This window comes from Lynx rufus, unplaced genomic scaffold, assembly GCF_022079265.1.
Source record: "Lynx rufus isolate CCGP_SWC_20201006 ecotype Redwood Valley unplaced genomic scaffold, mLynRuf1.p SCAF_17, whole genome shotgun sequence".
Lineage (NCBI taxonomy): Eukaryota > Metazoa > Chordata > Mammalia > Carnivora > Felidae > Lynx > Lynx rufus.
The window spans coordinates 30420670-30438820 of record NW_025814831.1 but is presented as its reverse complement, the minus strand read 5'-3'; the positions used below and the strand labels follow the sequence as shown (position 1 = coordinate 30438820).

The 18151-nt window shown below is 48.3% G+C and overlaps 1 protein-coding gene across 1 annotated transcript in view; it reads right to left on the bottom strand.

Annotated features, from left to right (window-relative positions):
* The window catches only part of DPF3 (double PHD fingers 3), a 174552-nt gene that overhangs the window by 111671 nt on the left and 44730 nt on the right, over positions 1–18151 (bottom strand). The window contains 1 exon segment of the mRNA XM_047079406.1: positions 14377–14484. Coding sequence (XP_046935362.1) covers positions 14377–14484 — 108 coding nt within the window.

Sequence of the window (18151 nt, the reverse complement as noted above, 5' to 3'; positions counted from 1 at the left end):
CATGTGGTATTCACCCCTTCTGCAACAATACTGACCCCACACGGAACTTTCCATCCATTGTGAACTTCCTTCTCTTCCTCCTTCTCCTTCTCCCTCTTCCTCCCCTGCTAAATACTCCTCCATCCTATTTTTCCATAATTCAGTCTACTCTCTTGGTCCTCTGGTCATTTACCAGATGGGCACGGTAAAAGAACCAAGAGCAAAAAGAGAACCAAATTGGGAACAGTGAAATGGGCTCCCTAAATGCAAAGAGCCAGAAGGGACTTCCAATAGCCTTTAGCAGCCAATCCCTCGGGAGGAAAGCGTAGCACAGAAATATAAAGAGCCCTTCCCAGGGTCACGGAGAAACCTAGTGGCATCACCCTTGCCTAATTACCAAATATTTGATTGGCACACAGACGTTCTGCATTCAGATGGCCCTGTCGTCAAGCTCCCGCCCTGCCTTGTATTAGATGAGGGACCACAGGCTAATGACTCAGACCTCCGAGTCTCTGTTTCCTTATGTGTTAAATAAGGATGATCACAGTACTTCATAGGGTTGGCGTGAAAATTAAACAAGGTAATACACTGCCTAAGGAAACTCTGAAAGAGCCACAAAAAACCCAGCGTGGAAACAGAGTGGAAAATGAGGCTTATCAATTCTTGTTTTGATTTTGGTTTTTCTATTCAAAACTTATCATTCCAAATTCGATTGTATATGTAAAGAACGTGGGATGGTCCAAGGGCCCTGTAAATGCTCCAAGTAACTATCATCAAAGTTAGAATAATCCTGATTTTAATGTCCAACGGAAACAAAATGCAAGCTACTTACAAAATTTTAGGCTTGCCAGCAGCCACATTTTAGAAAGCAAAAAGCAACAGGTGCAACTAATTTCAATATATTTTCTCTAACCCACTACATCCAAAACATTATCATTTCAGTGTGTAACAAATATAAAAAAAAATAATAATTCAATCTTCCGCACTCTTTGATTTGCGTTGAGCCTTCAAAGTCTGGTGTTAATTTTATACTTAACAGCACATCTCAATTCAGATTAGCCATATTTCAAGGGTTTCGTAGCTACGTGTGGTTAGTGGCTACCATATTCGTGCAGGTTGATAGTTTATAGTATTAAAAGGAACATGGGCTATGATTTTGTTTCCCAAAAACATGGAAGGACATGAAGTATGGCTCTTAATGCGGCCTTCTTCATACCCAGCTGAGCACCATTCCAGGTCAGCGTTCTAGCTGACCACTGGCAAACCCCGGTTTCAAAGCACTCTGGGTAAGGCTTGCAAGGTCAGAATGACAGGCCAACCAGTGCCCTCCCAACAAACTGGCAGAGGGTACATTCCCTGGCTCCTGACCACAGGAGGTCCCAGAGTGAAGGGAAAAACAAGGTAACAGGTCCAAGCTCTTGCACAACGTACATCCTAGACATGCTCCCTATTGAGCCCTCAGGGATTTCATTGATTGTTTTATTCTAATACACTCCATCTAGAGATAGGACTTAGTAATTCTTTAATAGCATACTCATTTTGACCCTCGCACAAATTTGGGGATCACATAACCTGACGAGAGCCATCACACATGTAACACGTAAAGAAAACGGTCCAAAACCCACACATAATTCATCTTTAAATTAGCCTGATTTTATACACAAGGATATAAACCCACGGATCGTTACTCTCTCCAGAGCGGCAGCAGCTGTCACCCAAGCCAGCCGCCTCCCTGGGCCCCCGTAAGCAGCGCTGCCTCCACTTCTAATTGGGAACAGAGATACTCCTTGGGTGACTTCCAGCACGATCCATCACACCAGAGACAGCTTCTGTGCAAACCGAAGCAAATCGGTTTCCAAATAAGAAAAAAACCTCTTAGACAAACAAGGATTGAAGCACAGGAAGTCTTGAAAAGAAAAGAAAAGAAAAGAAAAGAAAAGAAAAGAAAGAAAAAAGAAAAGAAAGAAAAATGCACAAATAAAAGCAAAAAAAAAAAAAAATTGCCAGAGAAGTGGCTTCTATCCAGGGCTGTGGACAGGGCAGCCATCCTCTCGGGTGGAAATCAAAGCCACAGGCTTTTGACACAGGTGCCCCAAGCCTGCCACCCAACACACTGAGAGCAAAGCTTCCACTGGGTTGTTGGAGCCACCAAGCTCATTAACAGGATGCGGGCGAGATGAACCCGAAAGTGCAACATGGGAGCACAGTGAGTAATTAAATCCCAGGCCATTTAAAAATGCAAACGCCTGGATGTCACAGGCTCACAGAGTCTCTGACTCCTCATGCATTTTTTGGCTCAGGGTGGAGGACTGGGAACCTGCAAGTCATATATGGATTATAATAAAATATGCCATATAAAAAACAGATTAAGACAGTTCTTCTTTGGGGAAATACACAAAGAGAGGAGCTGTCTGTTAGCTGTCGAGTTTGCACGAGATACCATCTTCCGGGAGGCTGTGCTCTGCCAACAGACAGACTGCCCCAAGGGAAATAGTGGTGAAACACCCCGACAAGGCACATCCATCCGTCCATCCATCACGGGCTCTCTCTGACGCAGGGGCCTGGAGACAGAGTAATGGTGCGAAAGGGAGGGAGAAACCCCCACAGACAATGGCACACAATCCTCGGCTACATCAGGAGGGCTCAGATTTTTTTTTTTTTTTGTTACCTGCCTCTAGTTTTTCTTTAAAAATACAAATGTGCAGTTTTCTCTTCTGAGTGCTTATTATTTTAAGGAGTTAAGCTCATCATATTTCCTTGGATTTATACATCAACTTACACCGAGAAGCAAGGAGCTTAAGAATCATTATCTCATTCATCCCCATCAGAATCTCTGACTCATGGGGAGAAAGAATGGGGGGGTGGATAGTGTTATCTCTCACCACACAGGAGAAGAGACTGGGGTGGGGGGCACACCGAAGCCCTGATTTCCCAGGAATCCATCTGCTCATTCCTCAGGGGCGCCATTTTCTTGGCTGCATTTGACTCCCCGTTTTGTGATTCATAAAGCTCAAAATGGGTGAGGTTCACGTTGAGGACCCATCACCCAGGCTGCACCCTGCAGGCCCTCACTACCACCTGTTTTAGAATCCCAGGATATCCATACAACAGGAGGGCTGCTGGCCTCCCCATATGGCCTCTGTCTCCCCTCTCTGGTGTGCCTACCCACTCACCCCCAAGCCAACATGGCAAGGTTGGGCCCTCGTACACACCACTCAGGGGTGAGTACCTCAGATGAGCATTTCCCCACCCCTGAGACACAGAAGAACGCCCACACTGCCAAAGGTAGCTCACCAGTGGCTGGCAGACCAGGTCAATGCCTGGTGGGGGCAGGGGGGAAGGATGGTGGCAGGCACAGGGAGCGCTGAGATAGGACAAGGGCATACAGACAACCAGAGAGCGCAAGAGGCTGCTCAGGAGTGAAATCTCAGCTCTAGGACCCTAAACCACGCACTGCGCTTTGATCTCCTTATCTGTAAAACTAGGGGACCAAAGCCCACTTCCCGGTGTTGCTCTGGGGCCAAAGGAGGCAAGGGACGCAGAGCGTCTGCCCAAGGGGCATGATGCTAACCAATGTGAGTGCCTTCCTTTCACCTCCAGGGTGGCGGCACCTGCCGGCAAACCCCTCACTCTCTGACACTCTCAGACCATTGGAGGCGGTGTGGCAGCGTTTCCCCCAGCCTGGGCATGGGCCTAGGGAGAAAGAAGCAAAGAGGCCAAGTCCAGAGCAGTGCTGAGGACAGAGGAGGTTGAGATGAGACAGAGCTCAAAGGCGAGATGCCAGCCTTGCTTCAGTTCCAGGGCAGGCACTGTCCTGCAGATTTGGAAATCACAGCAGAACCACATGGAAAATGCCCTGCCCTATTCATTTGTTGGACAAATCATTCCTAAACACTTACTGTGTACCAGGTTCTATTCTAAGGGCTGAGGACACAGCTGTGAACAAGAGAGGGAAAGTCCTGCCCTCATAGAAACTATATTCTAGTTGGGGGGGAGGGTGCAGAGAGCAATTACCCAGAATAAATGAGTGAGGCCTATAGCACAACAGATGGTGATCAGTGCTTTGGAGAAAAACAGAGTAAAGGAGGGGACATTGGAGTACCCGAGGAAGTAGGAGGGTGATTACACCCTGAGATGTGGCTAGGAAAACACAAACCTGAGGAGGGGAAAGGGGGCACACCAATATCTAAGAAAGCATGTTCCAGGCACACGAGCCATCAGTGCAATGGCCCTGAGGCTGGGGCCCATCTGCCTGGAGGACGGTGAGTCAGGAGGCAGAGTAGGAGACCAGTTCAGAGTTACAGGGGCCTTGAAGGGCCATGCAGGCCACTGAGAGGAGGCTGGCTTCCACTCTGAGTGTGATCAGAAGCCATTGGAAGTTTTGAGCAAAGAGCGGCATGATGATGCCTGTATCTTAAGACGATCACTTTGAAAATAACTGAAGGAGGAAAGGCAGAGTGTGGACACCAGTTGGGAGTTACTGCAATATGCGTGGGTCCTCGCCAATGATCCTGGTGCTCAGGAGAATGGCACAAACGAGCCCTGTCTTCATGACACTTACATCCCGGTTTCTAGATACATCCAGGGGGCAGGACATTTTGGGAGCAGTCCCCTGACCCCTGAGTAGGGAGCATCCCCACACGGTGAACCAGGATAGAGTGCAGGTGCAGAGGCCAGGTGGCCAGTTCTGAGCGGCCAAAGTATGGTGCCACCCACACCAGGGAAAATTCACAGAGGAATGGCTTTCCAGAAGAAGGTAGACCAGCCTAGGCCACGGGCAGGAGAGAAAAGAGCCAGTCAGACAGGCCTGGTCTAGCACACCATGGGATGACAGGTGTCAGTAAAAGCAGGGAGGAAGCCTTCCAAGTTGACCTCTGTGCCCTGGGCAACGGATGCCAGAGTTCTGGGACATAAGAGGCAAGTTTTGCAAGCTTGGGTACCTCAGTGTAGAAGGTACCAGACTTGGGGCTTTTTAAAAGGCTCAAAGGCAGAATGCAGTCCCATTCCAGGCCAGACAGCACACACTCTTTGAGCTGGGCAGTGACTCCCGCAACAGGCTGGAGACAGACACAGTGTTAGCAGAGCCCCCCTCAGCCCACCCAGCAATGCAGCCCAGATGGCATCGAAGTGGAAGCCCTCCAGGCCCACCGTCCCTTGTGACTCTCAGAACAGTGCTGTGACGTGAGCTGAACAGCCACCATGGTGTGCATTTCACAGACGAAGAACGAAGGCCAGAGTCCTTAGGTAACTGCCCCAGATCACACAGCCAGTAGGTAGAGGGGTCTGGACTTGAACCCAGGCCTTGGGATCTCTGTTTGGTGTCTTTTATTCTGCAGAGCACAGCTGTAGGGCATAGCGAAGGCCCCTACGACCTAAAATCAGAGAGAGGCAAGATGGCAAAAGCCCCACGTGCCAGGCCAGGATCTGGAAGGGAAGCCCAGGTCAGCTGCCACGGGGTTCTGTCTGCTCGGTGTTCCTCATCTGTGAAATGGGGGTGCCGAGAGATAAACCATGTTCTCCGAGATTAAGATCAAACATTGGGCACCTTTCTTTCTTCTATCCCTTGAATAAATCTTTCCCGTCCACCTGCTATGTGCCAAGCCTGGTGCTGGGCGCTAGGAACGCAGATGAAGAAACAGGTGGGTCCCTGCCCTCAAAGCGTGTACCTTCTGGCGGGGAGAGACCCCAGTGAATGGGCAATGCGACACAGAGCGGCTCCTCGGCCCTATGACCCATGCTCTGAACACGGTTCTGCGGGGCGGGATGGCAAAGGTGACCGTGGAAAGTCAACAGCAGCTCTGCACACCATCCAGCCCACTCCCAGCTGCCACCCGTGTCCGCTGCCGGACCCAGCTCCCACAGCCCTGCGGAATGCAAGCAGTGCTGAGATGGCCCAGGCTTGGTCCCCCAGACGGCCAGGAAGGCAACAGGAGTATGGGGTCCGCAGCGGCCTGCCCACCTCTCCCCAGCTCTCCTGCTCCTGAGGCCAACGCGAGCTGAAGAAGCTGCTGTTGCAAGCCTCCAGGATGGATGGCTGCGGGCTCTGACACCGCAGGAAGGAGATAAATGACTGGTCATTTCCCCCTGATGCACTTGAAGGCATCCATTCTCCCAGCTGTACCAAGCTCAGGCACCCCCCGTGCGGAGCCAGATAAGCACTGACAGATGTGGGTGGGAGCCGGAGCGTCCTTCTCCCTTGGAAGGACACAGCCAGACTCCTCTGCGGGCCAGGAGAAGGTCACGGTGTCCACTGGCTCACACCTGGCCGGGGGCTCCACGGGTCCCTTCCTTCGCCTCCCATCTCGCCCACCCCCGCCTGGCTCATCCCCGTGAGGAGCACCCGGGAAGGAGGGAGGGCGAGGGGCAGAGGGAGCCAGCTGACAGGCTCATCAATCTCGGGCTACATGCTTGGCACATCGGCGCTCCTTAAGTTGTTCCCGGACCGGGAGGGTGCTGGAGGAATCAGGGGGACTGTCTCGAGGAGAAGAGAAATCACACCGAACATCAGAGAGCAAATGGTGGAAGAAGCCTGGAGACTATTAAAATGTGGGCCATGTACAGAAGCAGTAGGGAACTAATTAAGATGCAGAATTTGCAAAAGCTGGGGAAGTTGGCCGCAGCCTGCTCCCATCTGGAGAGTTCTGGCGGTTCAGTGTGGCAGGGACAGCACCCTAGGCAGGCGAAGCAGCCCCCCCCCCAACCCCTGCCCAAGCAGGCGGGACTCAAGCCCCGTTGCCTGGACGGCCCCCACTTGGGAGCACCTTCCTGAGTATCTCTGTGACTTGCTTGTTGGTCTGCTAGGACACCCTCTTCTTTGAGGCACCCGGGGCTACCATCCCCCCCAGGGTTCCTGCCCTTCCGCTCATGCTCCCCCAACAACGTGTGGTGATGACTATCCTGGTCATTCATCCCCAGTCATTGAGTGGCTGCCAAAGGCAACACACACACACACACACACACACACACACACACACACAGGAGAAATAACCAGAACACCCTATTATTCCTGGCTGCCTTCCCTCCCATCACCCTTGGAATTTGGCAAGGGTGGCAGAGAGCCGTGTTGCTCCCCAAGTATCCTGAAGCAGAAGGGATTTACAAGGCCTCAGGTACATTCCGGGAGCAGAATGAACATCTGGCGGAAAAGAACTCTTGGTCTGAGGACACCGCCATGAATGTGTGTGCTGGGTCCTGGAGCGACATGGCACCAGTTCCAACAGGCTCCCCCTTAGGGTTCTCTCCCTGGCTTCACCGCTGATACCCCCTGGGAAATTAACTTCCTGATTCAGTGCCACAGCTCCCCAACCTCTGAAACAAAGGTAAAATCTGCCCTAGACCAGGGGGACCAAGAGGTCTGGGGTTGGAAGATGCTAAATTGATCTAAGCAGACCATCCAAGCATTTAATCCAGAGAAACACAAGTAAAAGTTTGTTCCCAGCCTTTTTCTTTTCTTCATTCAAACACACACACACACACACACACACACACACACACACACACAAAATGGAGTTAAAGGCCTCTTTTTTAATCAGCTGGCTTTTGCCCAACATCTGCCCTGCTTCAGGGCCTTCTGGTGGATATTTACTATCCACCTTTCTCTCCTGCCAGCTCGGCTCCCCCTTCGCAAGGACAGAGCTCCATTCTTGGGGAAATGGTCCAGGGGAGGCCCCTCTCTGGCACCAGGCCTCTGCTCCAGTCCTCATGTTGCACGAATTGTGATGGCTGCGCCTTGAAACACCTTGCATTCGCCTCTGCAGCCAAGTGCAAGCTGCAGGGAACACTGAACTCCATTGTCAGTCAGCGGAGAGAAATAATGTTGTATGTGTTGTCCTTCAGACGCCCAGGCAAGTAGGAGGTTGCAAGATATTTATTCAAGACAGATTGGAGGGGTGATGTTAGGCGTGAGAAACACACAGGTCCAGGGACACAGAATGTTTTCAAGTCCCAGAGAGCTCTCCCCCGCTCTCAGCCCCATCCCACCCGCACACAGACACATTTTTATTTTCAGCAAGTAGTAAAGAAACACAGGCAGGATGGCATATTCACACCGTGGGAGATGGGATGAGAGCAGCAGGATGAGTGTGCCCAACAGTGTGTAACTTCACTCTGAACAGTGACTGAGCGGCAGCCATGATCACCTCCCCACTCCCTGTCCTGAGATGTGGCCTCAGCCCAGATGAGCTCTGTGCTTTTGGGGGGGGGGGGGTTGCTGAACCACAGGGAGGTGGTTCTATAGACCTGTCCTCAGACCTTCTCCAGGGGCCCTCAAGATTCTGGGATCTATACCCTCTCCCCTTGCCCCGACCTGGTTTCCTGACAGAGCTCTCAGCTCTGCAGACCTGAGGTCAAGGACAACTCTTACCTGATGGCCTCTGTTACTGAAAGCTGCCCACCGCTGGCAGGATTCAGGCAGAGACACAAAGGAAGACAAGAGGTACAAGCTGGGTGTTGGCATGATAAATTGCTTGTGGCATCTCCTCATTATCCGTAGGGGGGACTGACATGGAAGGAAAACTCGTGCCTTGAGACAATTCTGCTCCGGGCCAGTGCCCCCATCTCTCACAAATCAGGGGAACTCCTCTCCCTCTCCCCCAAGGAAATGAGGGTGCTGACGGTGGAGCCCAAGGGAGGCTCCAAGTGTCACAGACATAACCACGTTCCTGGAGCTTGTCAAGGGGACCTCAGGAGACTCACAGCAGGAGATTGGGAGGGAAGAGAGACGAGAGGATGGCATCACGGGGGCTGGGTGGTGGAGGGGTGCCAAGGATTGATTGGTTCATTCATTGGTTTTCTTTCAACATAAACTTAGTCTTCCAGTTTCCATAAATTTAAAGAGATTCAGCTCAGGTTGGACAAATTGATTATCGATTTTCAGCAAGGTTTGCCCAAAAAGGATTACACATAATGTTGTGCAATTTGCTTTTCTTTTTCCACTTAGTGGTATATCTTCGACATCCTCCCATTTTTTTCCTACTCATTTCTTTAAAAGGCAAAATAGTATTGCATTTTATGAACGTACCATATATTTAACTAGTCCACTATCAATGGACCTTCTGGTTGTTCCCATTCTTTGTTGTCATTGTTGTTGCTGTTATGAACAATGTCACAATGGGTGACCTTACACACTGGGAGTATCTATTTATTTATAGGATGAATTCCTAGCAGCAGAATTTCTAGGTCAAAGGGCATGGGCGTTTTAAATACTGATAGGTACTAAGCATTGACCTTCAACAAGGTTATACCTAATTCCACTGCAGTGTGTCGAAGAGAGGCAATCCCTAGCCTTTCTCCCCATCTCTGTTTCCTTCAGCTTCTCCTCTGTCTCTGGGAAGGTGGGCCTTCGTTCACCCCACCTGACTGTCCTCACCTTCTAGGAATTTGCAGCAAATGGTCCGGGGACTCTGACCATGACTCTACTCTGAGTCACCTTCAAAACTACCTGCCAAAACACCTCATTCTCTTTGAACCCGAATCAAAAGGAGTAAAAATAAGAGACAGTCATTTTAAAATATTGTCCAAGTTGACCCGGTGCTGGGGAAGACATAATATCCAAAAAAAAGGGAAAGAGTCCTCTCAGCTGGAAACTGCATTTTATAAACGATGAGGCAGAGCCGCTGAAAGGTGGGGACCTGCCAAGGGGACAGACAGAGAGAGTGGCTGAGATCCAGCTTGAGCTCTACTAACCCACCAAAAGGGACATCATTTTTTATAAATGTCCGCCCAGAGGGGGCGCCTTCTACTGCTGCACAAAGATGCCATCCAGGCTAGCTGAGGCCCTGGATGAAGGCCCTTTTCTGACATTTTGGCTTGTGTGAAAAATTCCATTTCAAATGGGAGCCGCCTCTAGGAAGAGAATGATACACGCTGCTTAGCATTCTCTAGATGGACCCTGACGCTTTGAGGTCCGAGGCTTAGGTTCCTTATCACCTACTCTCAGGCACTCTCCTGGCATCTTCATTCACAACCTGTGGTGGCAGGCTGGTGTGGTGGTACAGCCTGAAAGCCTGGCCCCAGGAGTCGGGACTCAGAACAGTATATGGAAATGACACACTTTTGGCCCAAGGCATTGGGGTTTTTGTTTTTAGCTGGCTTAGCAGTAGATCTGATCCCCCAAAGAGGAGAAACCAGTTCATCTGAGAAAGAGCTCTGTCATTCGAAAAGTTATTTATTCCAGGCCTGGATGTTTACTGCCAGCCTGGATTCTGGCACGGGAGAATGAGCCTGCCTCGGGTGAGCCCAACTTACTTAGGATCTTTTGCCACATCGGGATATGGTTACGCCTCCGAGGGCACATCCTCAACAAGCTGGTGCTCACTTTTTCCAGAGAGGGCCCTCCCATCGGACCCTAGCTGACTTGGGCTCTGGGTCCTCACCACCCTGAGATCTGGAACAGCCACCCCAGCCTCTGCCCCGAGCATGAGGGCAGAGCCCAAGGAAATCTTTCAAATAATCGTAGACAGACATGAGGACATGAGGCACTGGTGGGTACTCGGCCCCAGCAAACCACCAGCCCTAGGATTCTTCCTTTTCCCACCCCCTACAGGTCATGGCAGGCCCAAGGATGGGGCAAGTCCAAAGCCAGCTGTGATGCCAGCTGCTCCACAGTCAGCCACTGGGAGGCCAGTGTGCTCAAAGTAAATGTCTGTAGACAAAAGGGCCAGACACTCATAAAATAACTTCTTACTCAGTCTCACCAACAATGAGACTGTCAGTTCCCAGATATGTGAGCAGCACAGTAAACCTTCCTTGGCTCTGCCCACAGCCTGATTTCCCTAACATATAAAGTAGGCTTATTCCACTTTTATCCCTTCCTTCCTTCTCCACCTCCCAGGGCTCTGGTAGGGACCAAAGGAAATGCTATAAATGAAAATGCTTTGTAAAGGGCTTTGTAAATTACAGTGTGCTGTTCAGACACTGGTTATGATAATGACGATGATGATTCAATCAGGGTTCTCCATCCCCTGGGTGGCAGTGATTGGTAGGGCAGACATAAACTCAGCCAGCTAATCAGTCCTTCCCGCCACTTCTCTGCCACAGCTCTCGAAGGGGACTGCTTTCTGCTGAGTGTAATGAGTGCTGGGCCTGGGGCTGCTGATGGCCACCTTGTCTCCCCCACAAGGAGACGAGAGTTAGAGGTGGAAAGAGACACAGAGCCCTCGCTTCAATGTTTGAGCCCCTGGATACAGCTATGCCTGAAACCAGCACAGCTCTGAGATTTACCATTATATGAACCAACTTCCCTATTTTTTTCCTTAGGCTAGTTTGATTTGTGCATCTGACATTTATTACTAAAGGAGAATTCCAACTATCTCTTGGATGCATTTTAATCACTTATATGTTAGTTTCATAATCATAAAATAAAGTTTTTAAGGGAATTTTTTTTTAAGTTAGTATACCTCTGAGGGCATGAAGAAGCAGGAAAAAAAGCACTGAACAGAGAAATCAACCAATGTGGATTCTATGCATATTCCCACAGGAATTGCTGTGTGACTTTGAGTACATCTCCTAACCTGCCTGGACCTCTCAAAATAGGCAATTGGAATTAATGCTGTCTGCGTTATTTTATAGCACGAAATATCTTTGGTCCCATAAAAGACAATCCAATTAGTCTAATACAAAGTGGTCTTAAGAAAGACTTTTTATACAAATGTTAAGAGTAAAGACTAACAATTAAAAATTAATGTCAAGTACTTGTAATAAAATCTTTTAAACTAACAAATTACGTAGGAGATAGCCTCACATAGGAAATTTAATATGAATTCATATATGAACATGAAAATGCTCACCACATCTCCGATTAAATTGGGAAAATTAGAAACAAAAACTGAGAGGGCCTGGTTAAATAGCTGTGGTATATTCATACAATGGAATATTGTGTAACTGTAAAAATGGAATGAGGAAATTCCTTATATGTTGATATGGCCAATGCCTGAGGCACATTTTTAAATGGAATGGGCAAAATGCAAGGTGGCTGTGCTGGGTCAAAAGACGAGGAAAAGGTCATATGGATGTACTTTTTGGTGTGTGCATAGAAAATCTCTTAAAGAATCTCAAAAACCTGGTACCTCTGATTAACTGATGGGGAAATATACCCAGAGGGTCCACATACTCCAACATGGAGACACATCCAGCTGGTGACAGGACACCTAAATAACACCCTCCCTTCAAAATCCGCACAGCCAACCCAGCACGTATCAGCCGCTGACTGCAGCACCTACTGCAAAGCTCTGAGTGGGGTAGAATTCAATTGGTCCAGGCAAGGACCGAGTCAGGGATTACCACCTCACTCATCCATGGCACTTCCAGAAGAACAGGATGGATGATTCTGGAACAAAGAAGGAGGACGTCCCCACCTCCACAATAAATTGCTCATATCAACAATTATTCAGGTTCAATAAAGAAACACGGATGATGTGAAGTCATGCCATGCCAACCTGTGGTCTGGCCACCTTTAAAGCACTTTAAAACCACTGTTTCCCAAACTTCAGTGTGCCTTGTGGGAACGCAGTCCTGGGGATGTGGTAAAATGCAGATTCTGATTTAGCAGGTCTGGGGTGAGACCCAAGATTCGACATCTGTCCCAACCTCCCTGGGGATGCTGTGCTGCCGATCAAGAGCGCACTGTGAGTGTAGTTCTAGAACCACTCCAACCAATATGGGCACAACCAGCCACGTGTGATAACCGAGCGCTTGAAATGTGGCTAGTCTGCAACGAGATGCGCTAAACATGTAAAATATAACACTGGAGTTAAAAAAAAAAAAAAAAAAAACAATACAAGAAAAAAATGTAAAATGTCTTGACTCATAATTTCTACATTGATTACATGCTAAAATGATAATATTATGGCCATCTTAGGTTGAATATAATCCATACTTAAAATTAACTTTACCTGTTTCTTTCTCTTTTGTTCAGTGTGGCTACTAGAAAGTATACAATGATACATGTGGCTTGCGTTATCTTTCCATTAGATTATACCGCTGGGGGAGACTTGGCTCTCCTACAACCTGCACCTCGGGAAGTTTGGAACAACCTCAGTCATCACCCTGAAGTGTCTGCAAGGGTCTGTAAATTCTGCAGGGCCACTGAAATCTTGGATGGAGCTCACTGAAAACCCTAGTCCCCACCCCACCCCCATCTCTAACAAATAAAACTTCTACAAGAATGAAATCTGGGTTAAAATAAACAATCAATACAGGCTTAACCATAGAACCGGGAGCGAAAGCATCCCAAGCAACTGTAAATAGAGATTTTGCAGAGAAAACACAGCCTCAGACGTCAGTGTGGAAAGGCAGGAGTGAAGTAACCTTGGGCAGCCTAGTAACCTAAGGCAGCCAGGTCTGTATTATTTGGTGAGGGGAAATGCCAGCTGTGCCTTTGTTCCCCTGAACAGCATTGTTCACGCCAGCCTGAAACACTTTGCAGCCCTTGCACCTCCAAAACCAGAGGTTCCTTTAAGGCTGAAGACCCAAGTCAATCACTTGGCCTTTCTGCAACTCAGACCCAGGTCTGAAGATGGCCCTCTAGGGGCGCCTGGGTGGCTCAGTCGCTTAAGCATCCAACTTCAGCTCATGTCATGATCTTGCGGTCCGCGGGTTCAAGCCCTGCATTGGGCTCTGTGCTGACAACTCAGAGCCTGGAGCCAGCTTCAGATTCTGTGTCTCCCTCTCTCTCTGCCCCTTCCCTGCTCACACTCTGTCTCTGTCTCTCTCTCTCTCTCTCTCTCTCTCTCTTTCTCTCAAAAACAAATAAACATTAAAAAAAAATTTTTTTTGAAGATGGCCGTCTAGTCAGAAGGGTTATAACAGATCAGTAGTCAAGAAAACTAACCAATTCCTTCTGTGTGGCCACAAGCAATCACCGAGAGGCAAATTTTGAACTCAGACTCTTCCATTTCCATGCCCAAGATGGGTTCTATTTTTAGCAAGTGGCCCTTCTCGGGTAAGAAGCTCCTGAAGTTCATTCACATTAAGGGGGCGGGGGGTATGCTCTCCTTAGAAACACAGAAGCTAGAACAAGGTTTCTTCACTTGAGGCCACAAGAAGTGTCACACAACCCAAAGGAGCTATAGCTCCTTCGGCTCTAGTCTGGAAAGGCATTCCTCGTGGGTCTGTTCCCACCCTTGCCGGCTTGCTTTACTCCAAGGAGCGACAAGAGGGAGACAAGAGGAAAGAGAAGGCACAAGACACCACAGGAAAGAGACACTCAGGTGAACACATACACATGTTTACACATGAGAGAAGGCACAGAGGAACACCTTTGGGCACCACGGGGCAGGTTCAGTCTCCCAGAGAACCCAGTTCTATAGACAAAGGAGCAAAGCAAACTTGTCCTGGGCCAGCCCAGCCTTCTCCCACCTCTCCCACCATGGGCCCAACCAAGCTTCAGAGGGCACTGACCAGGTTTTATTTCCAGCAGCCGAAGCTTTGGATCCTCAGGTGGGTGCAATCGTCTCTTCTTACGCCAGCAACGAGCAGGGTATGTGTATAGCTGGCCCGGAGCGAGGCCTGTGGATAGAGACAGCATAAAGGTTAAGGGCTCCAGGCTAGAAGGGGCCTTGGAAAATTCCTTGTCTGACCCTCTCCCTCACAGTGAAAGGAAACTGAAGCCCAGAAAGGTAAAGTGACTTAAGGTCACACAGCTGGTTGATGGTAGAGCACAAGCAGTATTAAGTCATCTGACCCCAGGACCCTTGCTCTGTCTACTCCACCATGCTGTCTCAGTAAGCCTACGCCATCACCATGACTAAGACAGTTCAGATCTCCTGGTCTGGGAGATCAGAGGGACCTTTCCAGATTTAACTGCACTGCAGTGTTTCCAAGGCAGTGGACCCCTAGGTATTACCCATCGACTGCCCCTCTCTCCAGGTCCAGGTTAAGGAGGTTCCCTTCAAGGCAAAGCAGCAGAAGTCAATCTGCCTACCTATCGACAGCCTGGATTGAGAAGCATTTCAAGGAAACAGGATCAAGGAGCCAGATTTCCTACCTAATGGCTTTCTCCACCCACTGTTAGCTGCTGGCAGCTTGCTAAAGCCAATGGGAGCCCTAAGCAACCCCCATCAGAATATAAGCCTACTCTGGTGACCATGCTCCGGACTCATTCCTGCAGAGCCCGGATACATGTGCAACCCTGCCCACTTGCCTGGGCCTTACAGGAAGAAATGGACAAGAGTCCAGTGGCTGGGCTTATATACTAACCATACTGTCTCTCAAGAGTCTCCATTTAGATTTGAACTCTGGCAACAAAGTTCCACACCAGCATCATCTGTCATACCAACCACCCCATGAGGATCCTCCCTGCTTATCAGACCACAGTCTTATGGCTCCTGTGGCACATAGTGTGGTAGCCAGAGGCGTTGGAGGAATGTGGACTTTCCACAGTAGACAACGGTCTATTCCAAAAAAAATAAATAAATAAATAAAGAGACAGGGGGTGGAGGCTGGGAGGAGAGGGAGGAGGGCTTAAGACTAGTTAGGCAATGTGCAGACTTAAAAAACTGCCTGATACACCCAAAAGAACCCAGCAAGTCAAGCAGTCCACTCCTGCTAGAGTAAAAAGCCTGGTGACAACAGGGACTTTGTCTTATTTTCATCAGAATCCCCAGAACTAGACCTGTGCCTGACACATAGAAGAATCAAACTAAACATTTGCTGAATGAATGAGTGAGTGAATGAATACATTCCAGCTTCATTTAATTAGTCACAACTCAGTCTTCTGTAGATAAATGTGGCCTGTGACAACTGTCAGACCTATGTGAGGTCATTTCCTAGACCTAGGACCACGGGGCTTAGAAAATATCAGGACCCTATTTCCATCTGCTGTCTGCCATTTGGGGACCATTTGTAGAGAAAATCTACAAAACTTTCATTGCTATATATCCATTTATTCATTTCTCATTTTTACTAGTCATCTCTACCCATTCATTTGTTTGGGTTCCAAAGCAGAGACAACTATTCCAGTACTAAAGGAACCAAAATTTGCAAATTCTCTTTATGTGCTAAGTTTCATTTTTAATTGCACAGCTGTTCCCACAGGTTGTAAGTCTGTGAAGCAGCTGAAGGTCCCTACCCCTCCCCATTTTGGTTCTCAGAAACCATCAAGGGTCATAGAGCCTAGAGGCTCCAGAAAAATCTCTGGTGTCATGAGCTAAGGACTTGTGGTGTCCAAGAGTCATCCCAATACTTAATTTTATTGATAGCTTCATAGCTTCTGCACAGTGGGAGGATCCAGAAGCTCTGAGCTCCCCGTTCTCTGAGGACCAGACTTGTGGTTGATTTAGAGAAGATTAAATGAATCACAGTAAGGCTGCTCTCCCTCCCATGGAAGGTCCAGTTTTGACCTCTCTTTGAGGGAAGGCATCACTGGGAATAGTTCAATGTTTTTGATGTGATTCACTCCATGATCCTATCACCTCTGACCCTAGAACTCCTGTATGGCTGCATTGATTCTGATGTCTTCCCAAAGTTTGAGCCACCTCTAAGCCTGGTATTCCCCATGATCCCAACAAAGGCCAAGTACATAGGCTGACCCAGTACTCTGCATCCCATAAACAGGTCCCACCAATCCCTACTCATCTTGGGTTAGTGATTCTTTTTTTTTTTTTTACACTTTAAATATCTTACAATTCTATTTATCAGTTATACCTCAATAAAATAATAATAATAAAGAACACAGAAATCGATTATAATTATAGCAGCTTATTATTCAGTTATGTTCAGTATTATATCTACATAATATAAGTATTAAGCACAAATTAAATGTATTGAGATTCTGTTCTTAGTATATTTTTAAAATATACTAAGTTTATGTAAGTTTATGTATTTATTTTGAGAAATAGTGCGATGGGGGAGGGGCAGAGAGGGAGGGAGAGAGAGGATCCCAAGCAGGATCCATGCTGCCAGCACATGGGGCTCAAACACACCCATGAAACCGCGAGATCGTGACCTAAGCGAAAACCAAGAGCTGGATGCTTAACCAACTAAGCCACCCAGGTGTCCTTACCTGGAGAACTTCTTAATGACCTCAAGACCAAAAATTCATGCCAGACCTACCCAATCTGAATTTAAGTGGGTGGGAGAATTGGGCCAGCTATTTTTTCAAGAACCTTATAGATTGTTCCAGTGTCTGACCAAGGACCTCTGGATGTCTAAGCATCATCTAGTTACTGCCTAGATGTTCTCTCTGATATACCAAAACTGGTTAAATGGCCTTCTCTAAAGTGTCTCAAGGTTCCCAGTGTTTCCCCCAAGGTGTTGTCATTAATTGCCTGCTTACTAGAATGTCTCCCCTACTCGTTTTATAAAATCCAGAATGACAGGAACCGTGCCCATCTCTGGTATCCCCAGTACTTAGCACAGTACCCGGTAGGCACCTCAAGAAGTACTTACCAATAAATTTAACCAGAACTGAATCAGATTCAGAAATGCAGAAAGTGAATGACCTACTATTCCTGGTTCCAGGAGACTCATCCACCCGCATTCAAACCATCCAAGAGGGACCCCAGAGGCAGGCTCAGAAGTGAGCACAGAATCCACCCCAAGATGGCAGTCTCTATGCCTTAGGCTCCTTCTTGCCCCACAGGCTGCTTCAAAGTATTTCCAGCCTGACCAAAAGCAGGTGAGTAAGAAGGGACTGGTCCAGACCAGCACTCTCAAAAGATCTAAATGACAAGAGGTCAAAATTGTCAACACTTGCCCAAGGGCCTATGCCCTCCCTGAGACTGTGGTCACTGCACGTGTTGGTCAGCAACACCAAGGCAGCCTCAGGCCCCTCCGTTTATAGCTGCAGACCCACTCACTCTCCTGGGATTAAGTAGTCCGAATGGCCAGAAGATGGGACTATTTTTATTTCATTCTTTAACTTTCTCTGATGGATTACAGAAGCCCTGTGATGCAGAGGAAGAGCATGAGTCCTCCTACCACCAATCCTGTAACCTTGGAAATATCACCACACATTTCTGACCCTGTCTCCTTGCCCATTCGACAAGAGTGTTAATAGTACCTACCTTACAGGGGCTGTTGTAGGCATTCGCTTATATTCAAGAAGAAGCTCTTTATAACCATGAAGCCTTGTGCAAACGTCAGTTATTAATTATCATGAGTTAGCGGACATAGACGAATCTGGACTCTATGGCCATGTGGCATGACAAGGCCCCCACCCCACGTGCCCATGCTG